The 17,884-nt window shown below is 37.0% G+C and overlaps 3 protein-coding genes and 1 long non-coding RNA gene across 4 annotated transcripts in view; 1 reads left to right on the forward strand and 3 right to left on the reverse strand.

The window, feature by feature from the left end:
- The window catches only part of tox (thymocyte selection-associated high mobility group box), an 839,643-nt gene that overhangs the window by 341,258 nt on the left and 480,501 nt on the right, over positions 1 to 17,884 (reverse strand). The gene's annotated exons all lie outside the window — the stretch shown is intronic.
- Positions 3,293 to 4,420, forward strand: LOC122359526. Its single transcript, XR_006252713.1, has 3 exons — positions 3,293 to 3,646; positions 3,810 to 3,839; positions 3,985 to 4,420. It is a non-coding gene; the product is annotated as an uncharacterized LOC122359526 (long non-coding RNA).
- Positions 6,224 to 9,315, reverse strand: si:dkey-29d8.3 (uncharacterized protein LOC556220 homolog). The gene is made up of 7 exons (XM_043259639.1): positions 8,844 to 9,315; positions 8,628 to 8,772; positions 8,429 to 8,527; positions 8,169 to 8,313; positions 7,890 to 8,035; positions 7,090 to 7,229; positions 6,224 to 6,944 (listed from the first exon to the last, which is right to left on the reverse strand). The coding sequence occupies exons 1-7, from the start codon at positions 8,950 to 8,952 to the stop codon at positions 6,808 to 6,810; spliced, it is 921 nt and encodes a 306-aa protein (XP_043115574.1). The 5' UTR covers positions 8,953 to 9,315; the 3' UTR covers positions 6,224 to 6,807.
- Positions 10,664 to 16,034, reverse strand: dnajc1 (DnaJ (Hsp40) homolog, subfamily C, member 1). The gene is made up of 12 exons (XM_043259477.1): positions 15,679 to 16,034; positions 14,661 to 14,762; positions 14,512 to 14,558; positions 14,131 to 14,296; positions 13,701 to 13,798; positions 12,993 to 13,083; positions 12,823 to 12,913; positions 12,533 to 12,696; positions 12,334 to 12,453; positions 11,752 to 11,800; positions 11,196 to 11,641; positions 10,664 to 11,096 (listed from the first exon to the last, which is right to left on the reverse strand). Exons 1-12 carry the CDS (start codon positions 15,829 to 15,831, stop codon positions 11,028 to 11,030), a joined length of 1,596 nt encoding a protein of 531 aa, XP_043115412.1. The 5' UTR covers positions 15,832 to 16,034; the 3' UTR covers positions 10,664 to 11,027.

Genomic DNA, 17,884 nt, shown 5'->3' on the forward strand with positions numbered 1-17,884 from the left:
AAATGCATATGTGCTTGCCTTGCAGCATTAAATCAATCATAGTAGAGAAAGCCTAATATTAGTCAGTGCATAGTATGGAGATCTTATACATTCGTTTCTATTCAAAAGAACCTGCCAGAGGAACAAGAGAGTTTACTTGGTGTAGCCTGTATAGACAAAAACACTCCCAAGGAAATGTATGTTAAATGGTGCACATGTCCTAAAGAACTGACATTCCTTTTAACTTATTAGCCCTCACATACTCTCAGATCAAAAAAGTATTTATATACTAGGCTGCACATTACTTTTAATGTACTGCTCAAACCATTTACAGAGATGCATTGATTTTATGACACGCTGTGCCAGCACACGAAATTGCACCTTTCATCATTACTCCAACATTAATATTGCAAGAATTTATACCGGCGACCGGAGAAATAGGACAAAAGTTAACAATTCAAGCAAAATGCGTGCTTTTGGTTTTTTCCCATCTATTGATATTAAGCGGCTAAAACAGAAAATTGACTTTGCATTTATTGACTCACACTCCAGCATAATACTGCCAAAGATCTGTGAAAACAAATATATGCAGACATGAAAGAAGCATATCAATGGCTCATTTAACTTTTGTTTTAACAGGATCCTGGTTTTTGTTGAATGCGCTTTTAACTCTTGTGAAATGCTATCCTGGTGTTTTGTTGTGTTTCGTTTGGATGAGTCACAGAAAGCACCGGTCTGCGGAATGCCATAAAATCCTACTAACCGCGGATTAAAACAACCTGAAAAGCGTTTATACAATCTGCTTAAAGCTCCTCTTTCTCAATTATGAGTCCTAATTTTAAAGATGGTCTATCTAAATTACTGAGCTACTGCGTGTTATCAAGTTCTCCGATCAACAGTGTGTCATAAACGTATCACGTCGCTTTCACTTGACCTTTCGTTAGACGGCATTTTTAAACAGTCTATCAAACATTGCATATATTATTTCAGCGCTGCCAGTCTAAAGAGGAAGTATGCCTTCACATGTGGAATGAATGAGCTGGAATCGTCTTTTGGTTTTGGCCGTGGCTATGTGATGGGGAAAGAATATAACTTCTTATCTCATACTTCATCTATCACTATCTTCTGGACTCTATCCTCCTTCAGCCCACATCCTGTTCAGATGAAGGAACCCTGCGCCACCCCCTCAAGGCCTGTCTGCATTAAAACAAGCCATTACTATCAACAAGCTGTCTCATATGTCACACACCTCATAAAGGTGACAATAACTTACGCTTTGAGAATTACCTGTCGTGTCCCGTGAGTTTACATACTTTGAAGAAGTTATTCATTTCGATTTAAATAATATATTACTTGTATATTATCTCCTTAATGCAAAATAGCCCTCAACAACATGACGCTGGAACTGCAGCTATATTAATACTTAAGTCCTCCAATCTAATTCTCACTACAATTGATATTTAACATCCCAAGTAGAGAAAGCGGCATTTGTTTGAAACAACGGAGTGAATTTTCTGTGATTTGAGAGGCATGAAAGTAGCGCCAGTTCCCGTTAAGAATCGCGGACATGCTGCCTTTGAAGGCGATGAATATTAGAAGATATTCTACGGCTAACCGAGAGCTGACCATTTTATGATTGTCACTTCGCACTTCATTCATAAAGTGTGAAGCAATAGTTTATTTAACTCAATAACTCCTAGTTGCATTACGTGGTAATTGTCATCAGTTGAAACAGAATTTTTTTGCATTGTCAGTCGCACCCATAAATAAACATAGGAACAATAGCTAGCTTTTTCTTACTTAAAAGGGTTATTAGCAGTCTTTTGGTAGTCTACGGCTATCAATATCCCGGTGCAAAATGCTTAAGGGAACTAATCTCTTCTTTATTTGCATATGATTATTTTCTTCTTTTAAGACTGTTTGATAGAAGTTCTTGTATTTACAGCATTCGCCCTAAATGAGCTACTTTTATTTAACATAGGAATAGCATAGTACGAAATTTAAAGATACGACAAGAATGGCAATGAAAACCGTAACCCATGTTTATTCTCTCTTCTTCTTCCTCGCTCAAGCAATATGTAGATACTCAGAGTTTATACACAGCATGCCATATATTTCATTCATCCGAAAGCTGTGTCTCCAATAAAAATACCCACTAGGCAAGGTTAAATCACAGAGGTGCAGGAGTAAAAGCTAATTAAATCATAGAGGGCTGATGCTTTGGGCAGAAAAGGGGGTAGAGATTCATAAGCATTTGGTCAAATCAATTCTCCAAATGTAACAAAGGTGGACCTGTTGACTCAATTTACCCTCTAGCAAGTCAGCATAAAATCTGGTTAGAGATCAGTTTGCACATTAACCCCCTTACCTGGAAGGAACCAGAAGCAATGGTGGGTGATGGTAATAGTCTATGGCTTTTTTGCCTTTGAGAAGAAGCAAGCTGTGCAGGAAAGTCTTATTAGCTCTACAGGTAATTCTTAATACCCCATTCGAGTTTTTTGCACATAAACAGCAGAGTGCGAAGCATTATGGTGGATTACATATCGAACATTTTTAGTGTATTGCAGAGATTTGTGTTTGGCTGAAAGTTGATTAGACAAACAAACACCAAGCGTTAAACCTGCTGTTTGAACAGACTCTGCACAAGTCGTGGCCTGTGTAAGGAATTGTGTGCCAGTGTATTTTGGGAAAATTCACAACCTGCCTTAAAAAAAAGACACCACATCCAACATTCGAAACATCCAACTGATTAAAATGATTTAATGATTCTAGGGGGGAAAAAAAGACTGGTATTTTCACTGGGGTGAGCCAGACACTTCATAATACTATCTGCAGCTGTTCCTTATTTAAATGTATTAGTGCCTGGATGTTAAATACCGTGGACAAATTGATTATATTGATTGAAACTGGAATCATCCGTGATACTATGCATGTGGAGGCTTTTACATTAATGGGAAATACAGTGACACAGTGTGGTGAATGTGGAAACAGATCATTTGTTAATATAGATTGCAAAACAGCCTTTCTAATGGTTGACGTGCAGATAAGGGGAAGCACTAAGGTCTTCTTTACAAGTTATAGCTTCTACATGTAGTTTGCTTCCTGTAGTGATATTTTTGTCAGCTACTATTCAGGTTTATCCAGAATAATATTGCAACACATCCAACTAACAATAATTCAACACACTGTGACAACTGTGACGCTCGAGAGGTGACAGATCTTATTTTTAGTTCCTGATTTACTAAAGTAAATTGAGAACAGTCACGTCTTTGGACTCTTTTTGTTGCTGTTTTTGTCCTGTGCCATGTGCCCCATGTGCCCTACCTTCGTTTGTGTTAATTGTGTCATTGTCTTCATCTGTGTCTAGCAAGTTATTTCCCATTTGTATTTAAGTTCTAGTTTGATCCCGTGTAATCGTCGGTTATCGTCTTTAATATGCGTGTGGTTTTTGTCCTGTCTGCCTGTCTGTAAAGATATTGTTCACTTCGTTCTGAGTAGATTAAAGTGTTTACGTTTACCTTATGCTCATTGCGTGCACTCTTGCTAACCACACCGTGACAAGAACTCATCGTTTTAGCTTGACCACAGAGGAAGTATCTTTTAACACTATTTTGAGATTAGTATGCTGTTGAATGATGCTAGTTAGTACTACTGAGTAGGCGATAAGGTAACATTCATATTTTTTTAATTTATTTTACATATTTAAGTAAATTTTCAAGTACATGTAATTTTATATATATATATATATATATATATATATATATATATATATATATATATACACACACACACACACATACATTATATATACATGTGTTTTAATATTTCAGTTTTACTTAGAGAAGATATGAGAGCAAAAGGTAAGAATGCATTTATTTTTACAGCTTTTTGTGCTTAGTATGTTGTTATCTGATGTTATGTTCTAATCATTTTAATATCAATCAATTCTCTACTTCATATATTTTCTTCTCCCTTTATAATTGTTTTTTTTGGTGGATTTTCAAGACCCTATTGGCGAATGGTTTCGCTACTTCTTGTTCACTGTTTGGGTCATCGACGTTGTCCTGATATTTTGGATATATCACTTAAAAACAAGTTTGAAAGAAAAAAGAAAAAATTGGAAAATGGACGGATGTCAAGACGAGGACTATGTCAACATGATGCCAGTGGTCTTACATGCGAGCAAGCCAGATGAAACAGTACTTGAATAATTCATGTAAAATTGCTCTCATTCAAAAATGACAGCTCAACAAAAAAAAAAATGATACGCTGTAATGGAGTGTGCTAATATAGAAATGATTCATTAAATGAATTTATGTTCACCACTTTTAAATGCACTGTCATTTTTGTGTGGCGATCCGCACTAAATCTGAGTAGATCCAGCTTTATAATGAGTTGCTTTTCTAATAAAAGTACCTTTGCACTGTAAAATGAAAACCTCAAATAATGTTTTGTTTTAAAGCTATACTGAAAAGTTAATATGCTTGTGTAATACCTGTAACAGGAGCTTCTTTTGGGTTAGAATATCATCTAAAAATAACCACTTAAATATGTCAAAGAACTCAATTATATATTTTATAAGATGTTTTTCTTTCAGTTTTAACATCTGTATGTCTTTGAGTTGTAAATGTTTGACATGCTTCAGGACAAAATGAGTTAGTGTATTGTAATAATAATAGAAGCATGTGGTCAAGTGGCTAGACATCAGTCTGAGTTCCCTTACCCAGTCATGTCATCTTTGACAGCAGTTACACCATGCACTTCTGTTATATAGTAGTAATAGTATATAAACTATTGCATACTTTTTTTGTCGTGGAGATTGATATAAGGTCCTCTCGACCATGATAAAAGCATATTCAAATGCATTGTCAAGAGTCTGGTTACTGCTCCATAGCGTGCAGATCATAGTCTCACGTGATAAAATGCCCTAAAGAGATGAGACGTTGTCCAAAAAGAGTTCTGTCGTTTTGTTCTCTCATCCAATATTCTGTCATTTTGGGACTCACCCTCATGTCTTTCCAAATCCGTAAAAACCTTTGTTCATCTTCAGAGCACAAATGAAGACATTTTGGATGAAATCAGAGAGCTATCTGACCGAGACAGAGCAACACAACTCAACTGATCCCAGGTCCAGAAATGTAGTATAAATACATCAGTAAAACAGTCCATGGGACATCAGTAGTTCAACTTCAGTTTTGCAACTCTGCCAGAATACTTTCTTGCTCAAAGAAAACAAAAATAACATACTCAACCATTATTTACTCAACCATTCTTCATGCTCTCCCAACGAACGTGAACGAGGCCGATTGCGTCAGATATGTTAAATGTATATTACTTTAAAAGTAAATTATGTTATTTTAGTTTTCTTTCTGAAGTTGAACCACTGATGTTATTAAGTACGTTTCTGGATTTGAAGTCATTTTGTTATCCATGGAGGGCCAGATGACTCTCAGATTTAATCGAAAATATATTAATTTGTGTTTTGAGGGTAAAAAAAACACCTTACGGCTTTGGAACGACATGAAGGTGAGCAATTAATGACAGAATTTTCATTTTGGGGTGAACTAACCCTACAGATAGAAAGTCTAGTCAGTGTAATGCTTCATTTTGTCTTTAAATTCAATACTTAACATAACATTTGTTTCATTACACTAAAATCTAAAATATATACAATTTAAAGAGGACAAAGAAAGGATTCTTAACACACTAGCACAGGGCAAGCGAGTCTGAAACGGAGGGGATGTTAATCTCCTGGGAGGAAAAAATGTCCTTTATTTGTCTTTTAGTTTCTCATAAGTAATTCATCCTGTAGTGAACAAGCCAAAGTACACAGGGTCAAGCCTGCCGCAGCTGCTGCCAGGAGACACACGCATTCCAAAGGGCAACAACATGCATGACAAGATGCTTCAGTTCACATCCACACCAAAGTAAACGCGCAAGAAGAGCCGCGATCAAAGCGTGTATATTCACCAGACGCAACTCTGAATGTCTCCGTAATCACTGTTGAAAGACCAATGGTTCCAGAGGCTTGCGATCAACACCGAGGTGCTTTCCAGAGCAATTGCACTAAATTGAGAGAGCCGTTTCTCACGAATCCTTCATCCCAGTGCGTATCGTGCAACGTCTACGTTACATTTTCAGTGAACGTTAACAATGACAACTGATGAATTTCAAGCACTGTAGTACATTCATAATCAGCTTTTTAAACGTTATATCTTAAATAAAAAAACATACTACAAAATAGTAACGTTTTACTTGTCTTTTTGTGTTTACTTAGTCTTGAAACACGGCATTATGATTATTGTTGGCTCTTATATACTGCTTTTGATACAGTAATAAATTTCTTTCTTATTTGTATTTTGCTTTGGATCGCTAAATATATAAATAACTAATGTTAATTCATACAGACACGTAAAAAGGTAACAAGTAAATGAATATACTGTCAGGTATAATATTGATATTTGGTCACAAGTTATTGTACATAAATGCATACACTCAAATACATTATAACATATATGAAAATAAAATAAAAAGCTGTTGTAAATAGTGTTAATAGTCATTCATAATACTATATTAATGCGTTTTTGATCAAAAATAAAGCACTTTTATTTTAATGTTAGAATGGTAGAGTAATATAAAACAAAATCAGCACAATTAATGTCCCAAAACGGATATAATGTTGTTACTGTATGCCGTTTCATGCATATTTTCCATAAAAGTTTGAAAAAGACATCCGTTCCAGCTGAGATACATTCATGCAGGTACTGCACACCTGGAAGGGTTACCGTTCATCTTGGAAGCTTTCTTGAGTGTTTAGTGGTTATGTGGTTATTTATCAGTGCTGCTGTTTGCCGACATCAGGACCTCAGGACTTACTTCGCGGAAGAGAGGCTTAGTCCTGTGTCTCCAAAGCACCAGCCCCACACGCACCACTAACACAACACAGGCCAACACCAGCAGCACCACTATAAAAGAAGATAAAAGCACAACACTGGAAGCGCCGTGAGCACAATGCAGCCTCGATACAGGACACCTTTATGAGTTTGTGCTTTAACTATGCTACTTTTATAGCTAACCAAAACGACACGGATGTGTTTATCATTGACTAACTTGAAAAGACGGCGTTCCGGCCGGGTCCTGCTGCGACGTAATGCTTGCTTAGACTTCCAATTAGAGCGTAGATAATCACAGGGTAAACGCTGAGGATGTAACGGACGTGCTTCTCTACTAGAAAGTTTTCAACCGTAAACCTGTGGAAGAATGTGTATCTTAAATATGAGTCAAACAACAAATGCAAGAACATTTCTAGTGGCTTAGTTTAGGTTTCTCCAAAAATGTCAAGTAGGGTAACCAACAAATAAATATATTTTTCAGCGTTTTTACCAATTCACGTATTATTCCTTTATAAATATTATGAACTTTCTGGAGAGTCACGTGACTTGCCTTGTCAAACTCTTCCAATTATTGGACTTTAATCAAACTATTTTTATTTGCTCATTACATTTTGTTTTCTTAGAAACAATAACAATAATAAAAATCTGTTTTGACTTTACATCCCCAAAAATCCTTTCAATATTAAACTAAAATAAATAAATTCATTTTGAAGTACTGCTTTATAAACTGTATTTTTTCACAAACAAACAAATACAAAACAAACCGGAAATTATGTGAAGGCTCAGCTAATCTGAACCTTTTATAACAAGTCATAAAGTGTAATGAATGTCTAAATTATTTGATATGAAGTTGACATTATTTCCCGTATTACATTTTGAATTGCATGTCCTGCTTTCTTACAAAAAAACTCCTCAATATTTAAATAAACAAACTAATAAATAAGTCGCTTTTGAAAACGGATCTAAATCTCGCGAAGCCGTATCTCAAGACTACAGCAGAAAATAAATGTTGATTACCATATCATTACTTCCAAGAGAAGTATGCACAAAGAAGCAGTAGCAGCATGTGTTGGAGAAACGGACGCCAGATCCAACACAATAGTGAAGTTGAGAAGTGTGGCAATAGTTGTCCATGTCGCATAGGTGGCAATGCCATTTTGAACCTGAGGTACACATATGTAGTGCTTTGTTTGAGTTAATACTGCGGATATAAATCAGCTTCATGTTCACTTGTTAAATAAAATAACTACAACATGAATAATCTTGAGTACTCTGCCTTTTCTCAAAGATGCATACCAACACTATGATGCAGAACAGGTCTTTTGGGTGCTGCCGTTTCAGCCAAGATCCACGATCCCGTAGACCGAGACAAGAGAAGAAGATCATCAGGTAGTTGGTGAAAGCAATCAGGGCAAGAACAATCAGTGCGGGAATCATCAACCTGAATCAATAAAAGACAAACACGTGACCTCCTGAGACAGTCGTTACTCAAAACGACAGGCTAAGCGCCATGCAAACCTACGATTCTGAAAATAGGCTGGCTGCCCACAACTCACTCTCTATCCCACAAGACCAGCCAGGTACTGTTCAGAATCATGTTGATGATCCACGAGAGAAAGAATTCCGAGGGCAGGATTGCTGGGCTTGAGTACAACCTGACAGCCAATAATTCGGGTGAAGACTGTCAAAAGGATGGCTTTCAAACAGTGTGAATGAGTGTACACGCGAGCGGAGTGTGTGCTTGGTTTGAAGTACCCTCTAAAGAGCCAGGTCAGGATATATGCGTTCATCAGGAAGAGCCAGGAATATATGACCCCCCATATAGAGAAGGTCCATCCGGCTGGGGTGATCTCTGTCTGGTATCTGTCTGATATATTCCCAGTGCTGCGCCGAAATGGACCTTAAAAGCCGAGGTGAAATTAGTTGCGTGACTCATTATACGTATGTATGGTAAGGCGGCACGTAAGTTACCTTTTCCTGGTCCCGCGAGTGCGTTGATAATCAAAGCAGCAACGTAAGCGACCTGAGAAAAAACAATGAGCAAAACGCGCACAACCTTGTGATTCCTCAGAAGAGACATTTTTTTTAAAAAAAAAAAAATCTAAACTATTATGTTACGTTATCTCGTTTTCGCAAGCTAAAAATTATGTCGTTGATATCGCGCTTGCCACGGTGTGCAGTTAGCAAAGTTAGCTAGCTGTTTCGACAGGCTTACGTGCTAATAGATACTCTTTAAAAACATATAAAAAGAGTAATGTCGTCTTCCCTTTGCTCTGAATTGTACCAAGAACTTTTTAACAACTTTTTTTTTTTTCTGCTATTGTGGAGAGGTGGGGTCTCCTAACTTGTTTACGTTACAAAAGATGCTCTCTTGTGTAAAGAATAAGAGAGTGTGAGAGAGCCACCTGCTGGACAACAACACGACACGTCTTTTTCTGCATCCAGATTCATTTGGCCAAAATTGTATATGAACAAATTTGCCATCAAAACGCCTTAGCAGGTGAATTGGTTTATATATATACATCATATATATATATATTATATATATATACATCCTTGCTTTATGGATGTCTAACAGGTTTTTTTTAAAAAAGTTTTCTTTCTCATTTCTTCTTTTTTAACACTGTAAATGTGGTCGTATAAAATAGTAGTCAGAAAAATGAATAAATAATAATTAACATAGTGTTTTAGATGATATATTATATGTATGTATGGCTCAGATAGCTCAATGAGAAGGGAAAAAAACATCTACATTTTATTCAGAGACCCAAACTAATGGTTGCCGTTATGTATACGGCAGAAAGTAAGATGTTATTGTGTTCGTTTATAATGTAGCCTAAATAAATGACTTCTTTATTATAACTACATCCTGAAGAGGTTTTTTTAGAATTATAGTAAAATGCTTTTTGCTTGCTAAAAAGTATGAACTATCAGAGGGAAGAATATTGTATGGATTGAGTACAGTTTCGAACATTTTGATAATTTAGAGGCAATTTAGAAATTAATGCATCAAATATGATACAGTAGGCTTTGTAGAGTGAAATATATTGATAATATCTGGACCGTCATTTCAAGGTGAACATCACACTTTAACATCCCAAATAAATATCAAGATTAAATATTATGAATAACGCAATATTTGATTGATTATTGACTCCTGTGTACTTTATTTGTTCTAGATATTTCCCTGTAGATTATCGATACATTAAATACATTTGTTTTTACAAAATATAATTCGTCATACATAGCTGTGTGATTTGAAGCCATAGGTTTCTGACATTCAGAGATTGGAATAGAGTTGAAAATGTATCCTGCCCTGCTGGTAAAACAATTTTAAACAAAAAAAATAAAGCTAAACAATTAGTGTCTGCATTTCTTCTCACAGCCACATGAGGACAGCAGACTTCTTTTCATTTGTGCGTTCATAAATCAATCTGGCCTCGGTAAAGTGTTCCTATTCCTGAAGAAATAAGCCTACTTAATTTAGCCTATTTAAAAAAAAACACCCTAATGGGGTTTATTTTTCCATCCTGTGGTCTCAACTTCCTACTCCATTTTATTATTAACACTCTTTAGGTAGCTGTAATACTATAATAATAATGTTGCGACTTGCACCTTTACTAAGAACTAAAGAAACTGCATATCAACATGTGTATACAGGAAGTACAAAATTTGACCACCCAAAAAAAAATTAAATACAAAATTTAATTCAAATCAACAGAACAGCAACATGTTTGAACCAATATGTGCTGACACACTAATAACCACAAAAAAAAGACTAGGATTTATGATATTGTATGCAAATACTTTATTTTGTAACATATGACCAAAACATTATAGCCCAACACACTGTGCTTCTGGAAAACAATGAGTCAAAACTACGGGGGAGAAAAAATTATAATAATTAAAATGCATCTCTTCTGCTCCTTGAACGGTTTGGTTGCAAAGAGAAAGAAAAAAAAAATAAGTCTACAATCTGAAACAAAATTTTAAAATAAATAAAACCTCCTTTGTGTGTGCAGTTTGGATCTCTCCAATGATTAATGCTGATGATTCAGACTGAACATGGCACGTAATCCGACAACAGGACATAGGGTTGCATTAAGGCACATAACAAGCAGGTGAGAGGTACGGTGAAATACTGAAGACCAGAAGTCAGCTCTTGGCCTGCTTCCGTTTCTGAATCAGCTCCGCCAACAGTTTAAAACGGGACATGCACTCCTCCTAAATAGGTTAAAGAGAATCGGTTCATTAACTACTATATAATATCCAGCTTTTATACGCAGTTAAATGTCAATTTAAATACATTTTCTTAACGCTCACCTTGGTTTTCCCAGGCACCACCTTAGCGATCTTGTCCCAGCGTTCGGTGGTGCCTCGTGGGTATTGCTGCAAGGCCAGCTCCAAGAGCCTCTGCTGGTTCTGTGTCCAGACATCTTCAGCAGCACTGGCTTTTTCTTTGGAGGCTGACGGTTTCTTCTCATCTTCGCTGTCATCATCTACAGCTGTGGGGTCAAAGTCTCTTTGTCTGCGTCCTTTCATTTTCTCCTCCGCTGCTCCAGCTCCAGCGCTACCGGCCACACACTTTTTAGTCCGTCTTCGGAGCGCTTTGCCCTCGGAGTCCTCTGCCCCAGCAGGCTCTGCTGAATCCTCCAGCTGCTGCTCGAAGGACTCCTCTCGCTGGGTCATTAGACTGTCTGGCACAGTGACGGCTCTGGAGCTCTTTCCCATCACCGCACCACCCTTCAGATCAGACAGCTTCACCAACCCTGAAAATAAAGACAAGTGTGAGGAGGGGGGAAGCATGCTGAAAGATTCTGATAATGTGATAGGTGATATCATAGACCGTAGGTCAACTTGAAAATATTTGATCATTTACCTGATGTATTTGTGACACAATCTTTGACTTGCTTCACTTTTGCCGTCACCTGTATAGGTATACCAAAACCATGATTTAAAAAACAACAATATAAAATTGTGCTATATTATTACATTTTAAAATAACTGTAAAATGCTGTATATTTTTAAGAAGCTATTACTTTAGTGCTTAGTGTCCTATAATTCTTCAAAAATGTCTATGGCCAGGGGATGTTGATACTGTTTCCTATGCAATGATTTTAGCCAATGATAAGAGTGGCAGATTACTGAGAGGACTTAAGACCTGCTGCTTAAAAACAGCCTATTTCTGAATGAGGGTTGAAAATAATGACTTTTACACATATTTCATTTTTAAGATTTTTTTTTTTTTTTTTAACAAAAAGAACTTATATATATATATATATATAGATAGATAGATAGATAGATAGATAGATAGTTTAGTTGCATTGTCAAATAGCTCTAAAATACATAAAATTAAAAATCTAAGTTGATTAATTTCAGTTTATACTTATCAAATATGTATCTCATAATAGCTGCTGCGGGTCAATTACTAGTCATAACTGTACTGTAATTACAGATTTACCTCGGTCACTGATCTGCCTAACTCGTGAGCGATCTTCTCCCACCGGCCTGGCGTTCCACCAGGAAACTTGGCCATGCAACGAGAGAGTTGGCTGAGATCCTCCTCCATCCACTCATGAGCCTACAATCACCCCCAGCCACTGGTTAATTCAATACTTCCAGTTAAAATCAACATCTTTTGAGCAGAGACAAACGCTTACTTTCTTCTTTTGCTGTTTTTTGTCTTCTAACCAGTCATCCATCTGATCCTCAATATCTTCAATAGATGTCCCCTGATCATAAATTGGCACAAAAGCAGCATTTGTATTGGCTTCATAGACTGGAAACTCCACTTTAGGTTTCTTCACCTTGGGCCGTTTTTCTTCTGCAGAAAAAAAAAAAAAAAAAAAAGAGTGAGCAACACATTAAGGGCCACAGTCACAGTAACGTGCGTGGCTGTATGTGCAGAGGTCAGAGTGTAATGTGTAACTCTGTGTGATCATGATCTTACTCTGCTGCATTTCCTGTTCTGCCAGAGCCTCTGCCTCCTGCTTCTCTTTTACTTTCATTTCCTTATAATCTTTATAATACTGCTTCACATCCTAAAAACACGACATACGTTCATGGCTACAGGTGGAGGTGTCAATGCATCTTAAAAACACAAATCTGGTGAAACAGTACCTGTATTATATGAGGGAGGGACTTCACTGAATAGTACAACCAGATGCTTAATTTGAGCGGCAAAATATCATGCCAGTGTGGCCTATCAGACCTGAAAAAAAAAAAAAAAAAAAAAAAAAAGCAAAGATGTGTGAGTCCAATGTCATTTCTTTTTTTCCCTTTACAAATAAATCATCATGTTATCTGTGGTTTCTGCAGGGTTTATGTAGAAACTTTTTAAAAGCATGTAAAGACAATTTAGGAAATAATTTCAAGGCAACAATATGTCGGTGTTCTCAAAATGTAAATGTGTAGGCAACACACAGCAAGTTGTAATAATAATGCTTGAAAGTTTGTCATTTCACAAAAAAGCAGCTTAAAAGTGCAACAACAACCATAACCTGTCTGTGTTTTCCAGCTCAAAAGATTCTTAAATCAAGTTACTCAACAAGTGAAATGACATTTTCTGAGAAATGTAACAAAATGAAGCAAGTTTTTCATTAAAACAAGAACAATTAAGTTTTAAGTAAAATAAAGTTTTACATCATTATTCTGCACCTCAAGTAAACATATTGGCTTAAGTATACATAGATGCTTGTATTCCTTTGCATGCAATGAGTATCTTTCTCTTTCGTCTATTACTCCTTTTCGCAGCATCAATTTAGAAAAACATGAAATGAACATGAATAAATAGACTAAGAAACACAAAACCCCTGATTATTAGGTCACCTCTCATTTTTGTCCTGTGCCAAGGACTTAATCTCATCCGTTATCTTATTGCTTTGCTTCTTTTTCTTCTCCCTCTTCTTCCTGCTTAGAAGTTCATCCTGAGAAGAATCAAGACGTAGCAGCTATCACTGTGAATGCTACAGTACATTTAGCATTACTAAAGCTGGTCTTAAAATATGCGAGGTCCACACCACCATTGTTGCACTAAAACACGCACAAAGTTCTTGCATGAATTACAAGCTAGTCTGTTATCGTAGGGACAATGACTTTATATTTTCATGCCGCCATGTATGATGCAGAGCACAACTGTGGTTGGTTGCTCAGGCCTCTATGAAGACCTTCTGCCATCATTCTGAAAATACGGCGTGGCGAGATACAGAAGCTAGCATTACAAGACAACAACAGCGCTGTACAACAACTCAGCACTCACCAGCTGCTTCTCAAGGTAGATGGACCATATAACCGCATAGTGACCCACTGTCAGAATGAGGAAGAGGAGGAAGCCCAACTCTCCATTACTCATCTTCCTAACACGTCGATAGTAGAAGACAGGCTGCCTCCAGTCCGGCAGCCCATTAACCAGGATGTCATCATATCTGTGAGGGAAGTAAAAAACTAAGCGAAGCAATTGTAATATCTAGATCAAAGATCCTAGTCATAGTCAAACGGTGCGACTTACTCAAGGGCGTGATGTTAATAAATTAGCTCTTTTTATCACTACATCTTTGAATAATGTGTTGGACATAATAAAATATAATAAAAATAACAATAATAATAATCATAATAATTCACAAACAAATCATGAGAATACCTTTGTCTTCTTTCCTCATCCTTGAGGACTTCATAGATGGCTACTAACTAGTAAGAGATGACAATAATGGAAAATATTTCAATTATAATACACTGAAGGTAAGGAATAGCAGCAACAGTTAACATGAAACCCAAAGACAAAACACCTACCTGTCGAAACTGGTTTTCTGCATTTTCATCTTTGTTTTTATCGGGGTGTAATGTAAGAGAGAGCTTTCTATATGCCTTCCTGATCTCAGATGAGGATGCATCCTGATAGAAACAGAATCAAGAACATAAACATTTTATTAGCCTAATGTGACAAAAATTCAGGAAGACTTTTGCGTTTGTTTACAAATTACAACAGTCACAGATTGGACCGTCTTTGGCCTCTCGGGGCTAAATGAAACAGCAAGAAATGCTGCCGAAAGGCATGTCACATCTATAGTTTCCTACAACAACAAAAACTGTCAATGTTGCCAACTGTAATATACAAGTTCACACCAACAGCTATACCTGGTAGACTATGTAGGACTGGTAACAAACCAGCCGATCATACATGTGTGGTTAAGACGGTTTCTGGAGCACAGAAGTTGGTTTACCAATCTGGACTAGCTGACAACCATCTTCGTCTAGCTGCAAACTACCTAGCACAGACTTAGCATTTCCTCCGAAATGCATTGATGGCAAATTTCTGCAGGGTATATGCCTGAATAACGGTCGACGCCGTAGGCTGAAAAGTAACCAAATACTATTTTTTACGAATAGCGGTCACTATCGCAAGAGCGTGGGCTTTTCGACACGAAGTATGACTTAGCAAGCGACTAGCGAAATTACAGCAAAACTATAAAACATCCGTTTATGAGCTAAGTAATGACACGTCGTCACGGTATGCAGTGCAGGCCCATAGCCGGGAGGTTTCTTTGTCGATGGCCACCGCCGTCCAGGTTTCGTAGGAGGCAGAGTCCGCTTTACCGAGTCGGGAGACAGCAGTGGGGCTAACGAAAGCTAAGAAGCTAAGAAAGCGATGTCTGTGGACGCACTGAAGACGAGCAAGCGATAAATCTACATCGGTGCGCGCTGCTATACGTTTAAGTTAAGTGCATATCGCGTTTACCAACACCCTTTGAATCACCGAGTCAGAGGCACGCGTGACAAATTTGCGAATTACATAAATTTTTTTTCTCACCTGATTCACCGATAGGAACTCGTAGAAGGATTGGGGAATATCCTCCACTAGGTCGAAAAGCTCCAGGTCCGCGTCCCACGCTAACGCTGGCGGAGGCTGAATAACGATCAGCCCGGAGAACAACATTAACGTTAGGATCTCGGGCGAAGCCATCGCTGAAACTTTGTTTTAACGCGTTTGATGAGGTCTACTGCCTACTACCCATTCGGACAATGTTGGTTTTCGGGCGAATTTAGCATAACTTCCCGTTGTTTGGCTCCAGCGGGCCCGTCTCTCGGCCAGCCTGCACTACGCACGCCACACACGTTTTACATGCAGCCGCCACGGCGCGAGCCAATAAGCACGGAAGCCTCGGTAGCGACATGCTGCGTCACATGCACCCTAACCAGGGGACCTTCAGGACTCCGGGCATCTCGGTTTGAGCGCTATCGATTATATTTCAGAATACTATAAATCAAGTTTTTTTCCCAAATGAATAAATAAGCTGACACGGCATCGTTACACCCTTTCCCACACCTGTAATGACATTATATAGCTTATATTTTATGTCTTAACTTAAAAATGTCATACGCAGAAATGTAGGCTGCTATGCTTTAGGATTAGATTAGAGTGTTGTTGTTAGTGGTGGTTTTGCATTTTGATTTGAGGAAAAAATCCTCCATTTCAGCGTTGCTCGTACTTCTCTTAACCTCCCCTTTCACGTCGATTTTGCGACATTGACATTCAACAGTTTCATTTAGACTAGTCGTCTCTGTTCTCAGTCTGAAAAGAGGGTCTCATAACCATAGCCTAGTTTCTTATAGACAGCAAGCGTGTTCCATGAAGTTCAGATAAAAGTCCATCAGATTGAAACTGAAATACTGAGAGATCAAAAGTCAAGAAACTTGTTAGTTAAGCTTTGCTATAGCAAGACAGAGAAAGCTCGCAGTTTGGCTAAAATACATATCTATAAAAGCAAGAAGAACTGAACCAATTCTACGCTTAAAATGCAGGCCTACGAAATAATTTAATGTCTAAGCAAATTTAATTATAATCACCCATATGCCGTCACTGGTGACCTACATATGGTCTACAATAAATAGAGGGGAAAAAATATATTTTAAATAATTTATGTATGATTGTTATCATTTCTGTTTTGTTTTTTTTAATTAAGGAGGTTGTTTTGTAGCTCTGATTTGGTCGTTATTAGGACATAGGCCTATGCAAACATAATTATGCAAACGTGTTTGATTCTGTGACATCACTTTGAGAAAACTTTAAAAAGATTAAGGATCACATTTGCACTTATTTAACTGAGAAAAACTCACGAGGGCGTCGTTGGGCTATAAAAAGGGATATAGCCTATAGTCTGTACGAGTTAGACTTATTTAATTAACAACAGAATTCTGAAATGAAATATACATCCCCATTGTATAAATTTAATGGAGAGACTTTAATTTAGCCATTTTCTTTGTCCAGTCGGCACAGACTAACTTTAGGGACGTAAGATATGACGGAAAGTGCTGGGCATTCATTTATTTATGTATTTTAATTGTGAGCAATTAAAGCAAAGAATTACAGCTTGAGGTCTGACCACTTGATATAGTTAAAATGGTCTTGGAATATTGCTACAACGTAGACATGCATGCAAAATATTCATTTAAATCCTCCAGAAAACATGCAGCATGCATTTGCCACCGCCTGAAATGTTATAGCCTAAAAGAGTAAAGCGCAAAAGCCAAGTTTACCGGCTATAAATAAATAGAAAAAAAAGATTACTGTCCTAGCACATTGATCTCAATTTTGGCGATCTGTTAACAGATAGGCCTACAATTATTTTTATAGCCTATAAGTAAAAGTCTTTTTGTGAATAAATTATATATTTTTGTTTACTTACGCGTTTGTTTGAGTTATATATTTTAAATGCATCATCATTACATTTTTTTACACTTTCTAAATCTGTTTTTACGCTTGGAAGATCGCCCTTTCATGTTTCACCCTATTTAGTCAATCCCATGAAACAAATCTAATCAATTAGGCTACAGCCTATTCTTTCTAAACAATGTCAGTATCGAAAAGGAAGAAACATATATATATATATATATATATATATATATATATATATATATATATATATATATATATATATATATATATATATATATAATGTTATAAGCCGACAGCAACGTATTAAAACATGTTGGGATGATAAGACAGCATGCATCAT

This window comes from Puntigrus tetrazona, chromosome 2 (assembly GCF_018831695.1).
Source record: "Puntigrus tetrazona isolate hp1 chromosome 2, ASM1883169v1, whole genome shotgun sequence".
Classification (NCBI taxonomy): domain Eukaryota; kingdom Metazoa; phylum Chordata; class Actinopteri; order Cypriniformes; family Cyprinidae; genus Puntigrus; species Puntigrus tetrazona.

What these genes read in the sequence shown, in the direction of transcription:
- si:dkey-29d8.3 (XM_043259639.1), bottom strand. Translation starts at nt 8,952, where the DNA reads ATGTCTCTTCTGAGGAATCACAAGGTTGTGCGCGTTTTGCTCATTGTT. An exon ending in ACTCGCGGGACCAGGAAAAG is followed by an intron (nt 8,773 to 8,843) that starts GTAACTTACGTG and finishes TCGGCTTTTAAG; the next exon opens with GTCCATTTCGGCGCAGCACT. An exon ending in CTGGTCTTGTGGGATAGAGA is followed by an intron (nt 8,314 to 8,428) that starts GTGAGTTGTGGG and finishes TTATTGATTCAG; the next exon opens with GTTGATGATTCCCGCACTGA.
- dnajc1 (XM_043259477.1), bottom strand. Translation starts at nt 15,831, where the DNA reads ATGGCTTCGCCCGAGATCCTAACGTTAATGTTGTTCTCCGGGCTGATC. An exon ending in AGAACAGGAAATGCAGCAGA is followed by an intron (nt 12,697 to 12,822) that starts GTAAGATCATGA and finishes TTTTTTCTGCAG; the next exon opens with AAGAAAAACGGCCCAAGGTG. An exon ending in AAAAACAGCAAAAGAAGAAA is followed by an intron (nt 12,454 to 12,532) that starts GTAAGCGTTTGT and finishes GGGTGATTGTAG; the next exon opens with GCTCATGAGTGGATGGAGGA.